A 6,912-nucleotide genomic window follows, 5' to 3' on the forward strand; every position below is an offset into this window, starting at 1 on the left:
GAATGGAGCGAAGTTGCAGCGGCGAGAAGGAGATGACTGCGGTGGACTTGGAGGAGAGGGAGGAGAGGGAGGAGATGACCCAAGTTGTAGCACCATGGCGGCGGTTTTGCATTCGACGAGAGGGGCGGCGCGTGCAAATTTTTCTAGGACTAAACTGCCCCGGCGCGTGCAAATTTTCCTAGGACTATACTGCCCCTATATTAAAACGCGTCTCCACCTTGTCACGAGTACCGGCCCCACTCGTTTTAGTACTGTCGTGTACTTTCATCGGAGTACTACCCAGTACTTCGTATTTGTCTGCCGTTAGATCGACATGAACGAACGGTTCTAAAAAAGCCCAACCACTCTAAAAGTTGTAATATTTTATACGTGGAAATTTTGGCCTCTATGATTTCAGGTACTAGCATGTGCACAAGCATTACATAGCTGGTGCAGTGCCGGCCCCGTTGGCTACCGGATGATTCCGCTTTGGTGATGTAAAAAAACCCGACTGCATGATAGCCTCAATCATCGTATGGTTGGACAAGACTTTACTCTAAATAAATATGGGTGGACTAGACGTGGGAGACATGCCTTGTCCACACCACCTGAATCGCCACTTTCTTCCCTCGTCTCAGTCTGCCACATCTCAGTTACTATTTTCTTCTTCCTCATTGAGCAGCTGCCGCCTCTGCAAGAGGCCGCTACCTCACACGAACCTCCGGGGCAGCACGTTGGCCATGCCCTCATGCATGTTACTTCTTTCATATAGCCAATTAAGTCAGGCTATAAAAGCAACACAACCTAGCTGAGCATGAGAGCATCCAATCACCACCAACACATTAGCATTACCATCAAATGACTGGTCACACAATCATGCTCTCCATGTCTAGGTGTTCTTCATTAGCGCTATGTGTGCTCCTTGCCACCAGCTGCCTGATGCTAGCCGGTTGCTCCTCCGAGTCGTTGCCAACGACAAGCGATGATCTTCACCGTGAGCGCTCCGGCATCAGCACCGACGACCACCATGATCTGATGATGGGCCGTTTCCACGTGTGGATGACGGTGCAGAACAGATCCTACTCCACCTCCGACGAGAAGGCTCGTCGGTTTGAGGTATACAAGAGCAACATGAGGTACATACAGGCTGTAAATGCTGACGCGACTACCTCTGGGCTCACGTACGAGCTTGGGGAGGGTCCCTTCACAGACCTTACAGATGAAGAGTTCATGGCGCTTTATACCGGGCAGATTCCGGAGGATGACGAGCAGATTATCACCACCCGTGTTGGCCCTGTCAATGGCGCGGGCACATATGAGGGTGTCATCGCCAACTTCTCGGCCAGGGCACCGAGTAGCGTGGACTGGAGGAAGAGAGGCGCCGTCACCCCGGTTAAAGACCAAGGGGAATGTGGTACGTGCAACATCTCTTGTTCCTTTTCTCTACTAGCTATATATAACTAGAACAATTGAGAACGTACGACAACTCGCTAACAATGTAACAACGGCTACAAAATACCTTTTTAAATACCAAGCTAGCTCAATGATGAAGTTATAAGCATTGTTATGAAACTGCAGGATCTTGCTGGGCATTCGCCGCTGTGGGTGCAATCGAAGGACTACACAAGATCAAGAGAGGGTCCCTCGTGTCTCTGTCGGAGCAACAACTAGTAGACTGCGATTTCTTTGACGGCGGTTGCAACGGCGGCCGGGCTAGCAGAGCTTTCCAGTGGATCCAACAAAATGGAGGGATCACCACCACATCCGCCTACGGATACAAGGCAGCCACTGGTCGGTGCAGAACGAACCGTAAGCCGGCCGCAAAGATCACTGGCTCCGGGAGAGTCGAGGGCAACAACGAGGTGTCGCTGAGGAACGCCGTGGCTAACCGACCTATAGCCGTTTCGATCGCGTCAAGTGGAAGCCATTTCCACCACTACAAGGGAGGCATCTTCAACGGGCCATGCAGCACCACAAAACTGACCCATGCCGTCACCGTAGTAGGCTATGGGCGACAGGCACAGGATGGTGCCAAGTATTGGATCGTGAAGAACTCGTGGGGGGTGACATGGGGCGACAAAGGTTACATGCTAATGAAGAGGGGCACAACGAATCCATCAGGTCAGTGTGGCATTGCGACACGCCCAGTCTTTCCCCTTATGAAAGTAAGAGAATCGACTGATTAATACGCACAAAGTTTGTAATATTGGCCTGCAAGTGCAAAGTGCCTATACGTATGTTGCATATATTTGCCGCTGTATGTCTAGGCGTGTAATTCGTTTTAACAATGAAGGATCTGTACGAACTTTGTAAGTTATGTTTATTTGGTTTCAATGTAAGATGTTAACTTATTGGTAGCACTATCATGCACATCACGTTATCCTTTTAAAAAAAATGCACATCACGTCATGTGCTTAGTGCATCTACCTACTTCCATCCTCTATATAAAATGGAATGTGTTGTTGAGGGTCAAAAGAGTCGTAAACCTTTGTCTACACACAGGAACAAAATACCTATAAATCATGAGCAGAACCAATGAACTAAAAAACTATGACCATGTCCCTAAAAAATCTACAAGAATAAAAATACTACTCCCTCAAATCCAAAAAAAAAGTTCCGCAGTTTTGAACTTAGTTCAAAACTGCGACACCTTTTTTGGATTAGTGGGAGTATCTTTTAGGCCGAATAACTCAGACAACCACTATATGTCACCCTGCTTACCATGCGTGGAGCCATCGCCCCCGACATCAATGACATGGCCCAACACAATTATTGGAGGGGAATAAAATTACAGATCAACTTTCATAGTTTCTTCAGCCCCATGGGTGTCTTCCACAAAGCAATTTTCTCATGCAAATGGGATCAACTCTGTCTCTGTTTGGACCTTTATTGAATCTTGTTGTGACTTTGGCGGTTTGCTTTATTTATAAAGAGGGGTGAAAGCCTTTTTCGGCAAATGGATCAATTACTAAGTTGTGTACTTTACGCGTTATTGTAATAAATCAGCTCTGGAAAGCCCAAGTTCCTTCATTATTAAAGGTTTTTCTTTTGCGCTTAGCACCCTATAACCAATCTCCTTTTGCATTGAAACATGACAAGTACAAGTTGCCGCGAGCCTGCGAGATTTGAGAGATTGAGGACTAATGGTGGCATTCACCATTGAATGCGCCATGGCCCACTGAGTGTGGGCCTTGGGGAAGAAGAAGTTGTTAAATACTACATCCGTCTGGGTTTACAGGTCCCGTGAGCCAGCTAACCTTGTCCCTGTTTTTAAGGCCCCTCTCCGGGTTCTATAGGGCAGGTATTACGGGGAATTTTTCTCAAACAAAAAAAAGTTATTACGGGGAATTAGTATTGCATGCATGAAGGGACTACTAACAAAGGATAAACCAATGGGAGATGGAGCGTGCGGCTGCATGCATGTTTATCAAAGAGAGAGAGAAGGATAGTGCCCACTTTTAGAGGATCATTAGACCTCTTCCAATGCAAAGGTGCTTAGATTAGGTGTTAAGTATATTAAATGTCTTAGCAACTCAAGTCCCCAATGCAAATGTGCTGACTTTTTGGGTGCTAAGCTTCATGCATTTAATTAGTTGTAGATTCAAAATTGTGCTTTCACCTAGGTACACGTGCTTAGCACCATTTTTTCCTAGGGTCACCATACTACTCTCTCTTCTTAACTAGCATGCCACATTAGACTTTTTGCTGAATTGGACTCTGATTGGCTGTTGCCACGTCCAAGAATTAGCTTTTATTTTCTCCTTGGTCTCTGTGTTTTGGCTTCCGGGACCTCTAAATTCGGACGGAGGTAGTATGTCTATGTCACTATAGAGCCTAGCACTAAACAATGGATCTTGACCCTAATAGATTGATTCATTGTTGCGTGATCAGTTTACACGGGCCCTGGTCACCATCTGGGCAGGTGGACGGCACGTCGCAAAGACATCCACCAAGGTAGTTCCATTTTCACATCTCTCCACTCATACCGCCATCCTGCGATTCATATTAGACCTCCAGGAGGCCTATCCGTCTCTCGAGAAAAATGAAGTTTTTATCTGTTCTAAGACTAATCACATTGGGTAGTAGATTAGTAACATGCATATGTTATTAGTCTATGTTACTACTTCTATAGTGGGGAGTAATATATGTGTGGTGTCATGCAACACTTTATTTATTAGGTTGTAGACTCATCTTGTCTTGGTACGTGTGATGTTACAGTAACTAGCTATGTTGCCACATGCCTCTTTTTCCTAATTAATTACTCGCCACATCATCTGTTTTGCCTAGAGATGTGTGATGTTACCACCTATGTTACTTCCATTGTGGGTAGTCTAAGACTCTCTGCAATAGTGTTGCACTTTATCAAACATGTTTTTGTTCATATCTCTCCAGACCGACCACACCACCAGAATTACCAATGAATTTTGAGTTTATCTTGCCACCTCTTGCAGCCTCACACTCATGAAGACCACCAAATGCGAGGCTTAGCATCAGTGGAAGTTTGAACCAATCTAACCATTGATAGAAGAAAGGTGTTCAAACCGCTGTCGTCTTGTGTCACATTCTTTGCAAAAACATTCAGCTGCGCGTGAGCTGTCACGTCGCATTAGGACTAGGAGAAGGGGGTCACCCCCCCTTCCTTCTCCTTCTCCCTTCCCCCTTTCCTATTCCGTGTGGGAGGTGGAATCCTACTGGGACTAGGGATTCCTAGTAGGACTCCACACCTAGGCGCGCCCCCTAGGGCCGGCTGCCTCTCCCACTCCCTCCTTTATATACGGGGGCAGGGGGCATTCACATAGTCATATTTTGTTCTAAGTATTGAGTTGTAATTCTTGAGCTGTAAGTAAATAAAATGTGATGATCTTCACTATTAGAACATTGTCCCATGTGAGGAAAGGATGATGGAGACTATAATTCCCCCACAAGTCGGGATGAGACTCCGGACAAAAAATAGGAAAAAAAGAGGCCATAAAAAAGAAGAAGGCCCAAACAAAATAATGAGAGAAAAAGAGAGAAGGGGCAATGTTACTATCCTTTTTCCACACTTGTGCTTCAAAGTAGCACCATGATCTTCATGATAGAGAGTCTCCTATGTTGTCACTTTCATATACTAGTGGGAATTTTTCATTATAGAACTTAGCTTGTATATTCTAATGATGGGCTTCCTCAAAGTGCCCTAGGTCTTCGTGAGCAAGCAAGTTGGATGCACACCCACTTAGTTCCTTTTTGAGCTTTCATACACTTATAGCTCTAGTGCATCCGTTGCATGGCAATCCCTACTCACTCACATTGATATCTATTGATGGGCATCTCCATAGCCCGTCGATACGCCTAGTTGATGTGAGACTATCTTCTCCTTTTTGTCTTCTCCACAACCACCATTCTATTCCACCTATAGTGCTATGTCCATGGCTCACGCTCATGTATTGCGTGAAGATTGAAAAAGTTTGAGAACATCAACATTATGAAACAATTGCTTGGCTTGTCATCGGGGTTGTGCATGATTAAATATTTTGTGTGATGAAGACAGAGCATAGCCAGACTATATAATTTTGTACGGATAGCTTTCTTTGGCCATGATATTTTGAGAAGACATGATTGCTTTGTTAGTATGCTTGAAGTATTATTGTTTGTATGTCAATATTAAACTTTTGTCTTGAATCTTTCGGATCCGAACATTCATGCCAGAATAAAGAAAATTACATGAATAAATATGTTAGGTAGCATTCCACATCAGAAATTCTATTTTTATCATTTACCTACTCAAGGACGAGCATGAATTAAGCTTGGGGATGCTTGTGTTGGAAATATGCCCTAGAGGCAATAATAAAAGTATTATTATTATATTTCCTCGTTCATGATAATTGTCTTTTATTCATGCTATAACTGTATTATCCGGAAATCGTAATACACGTGTGAATACATAGACCACAATATGTCCCTAGTGAGCCTCTAGTTGACTAGCTCGTTGTGATCAACAGATAGTCATGGTTTCCTGGCTATGGACATTGGATGTCATTGATAACGGGATCACATCATTAGGAGAATGATGTGATGGACAAGACCCAATCCTAAGACTAGCACAAAAGATCGTGTAGTTCATTTGCTAGAGCTTTGCCAATGTCAAGTATCTTTTCCTTAGACCATGAGATTGTGCAACTCCCGGATACCGTAGGAATGCTTTGGGTGTACCAAACGTCACAACGTAACTGGGTGGCTATAAAGGTGCATTACAGGTATCTCCGGAAGTGTCTGTTGGGTTGGCACGAATCGAGACTGGGATTTGTCACTCCGTGTAAACGGAGAGGTATCTCTGGGCCCACTCGGTAGGACATCATCATATGCGCAATGTGACCAAGGAGTTGATCACGGGATGATGTGTTACGGAACGAGTAAAGTGACTTGCCGGTAACGAGATTGAACAAGGTATTGGATACCGACGATCGAATCTCGGGCAAGTAAAATACCGCTAGACAAAGGGAATTGTATACGGGATCGATTGAGTCCTTGACATCGTGTTTCATCCGATGAGATCATCGTGGAACATGTGGGAGCCAACATGGGTATCCAGATCCCGCTGTTGGTTATTGACTGGAGAACGTCTCGGTCATGTCTGCATGTCTCCCGAACCCGTAGGGTCTACACACTTAAGGTTCGATGACGCTAGGGTTATAAAGGAAGCTTGTATGTGGTTACCGAATGTTGTTCGGAGTCCCGGATGAGATCCCGGACGTCACGAGGAGTTCCGGAATGGTCCGGAGATAAAGATTTATATATAGGAAGTCCTGTTTCGGCCATCGGGACAAGTTTCGGGGTTATCGGTATTGTACCGGGACCACCGGAAGGGTCCCGGGGGCCCACCGGGTGGGGCCACCTGCCCCGGGGGGCCACATGGGCTGTAGGGGGTGCGCCTTGGCCTACATGGGCCAAGGG

The 6,912-nt window shown here is 45.4% G+C and overlaps 1 protein-coding gene across 1 annotated transcript; it reads left to right on the top strand.

The window, feature by feature from the left end:
• The first annotated feature begins 819 nt into the window (after window positions 1–819).
• LOC123064784 (ervatamin-B) lies at window positions 820–2,176 on the top strand. Its single transcript, XM_044488183.1, has 2 exons — window positions 820–1,393; window positions 1,558–2,176. Exons 1-2 carry the CDS (start codon window positions 838–840, stop codon window positions 2,163–2,165), a joined length of 1,164 nt encoding a protein of 387 aa, XP_044344118.1. The 5' UTR covers window positions 820–837; the 3' UTR covers window positions 2,166–2,176.
• The last annotated feature ends 4,736 nt before the right edge of the window (window positions 2,177–6,912 follow it).

This window comes from Triticum aestivum, chromosome 3B (assembly GCF_018294505.1).
Source record: "Triticum aestivum cultivar Chinese Spring chromosome 3B, IWGSC CS RefSeq v2.1, whole genome shotgun sequence".
Taxonomy (NCBI): Eukaryota; Viridiplantae; Streptophyta; class Magnoliopsida; order Poales; family Poaceae; genus Triticum; species Triticum aestivum.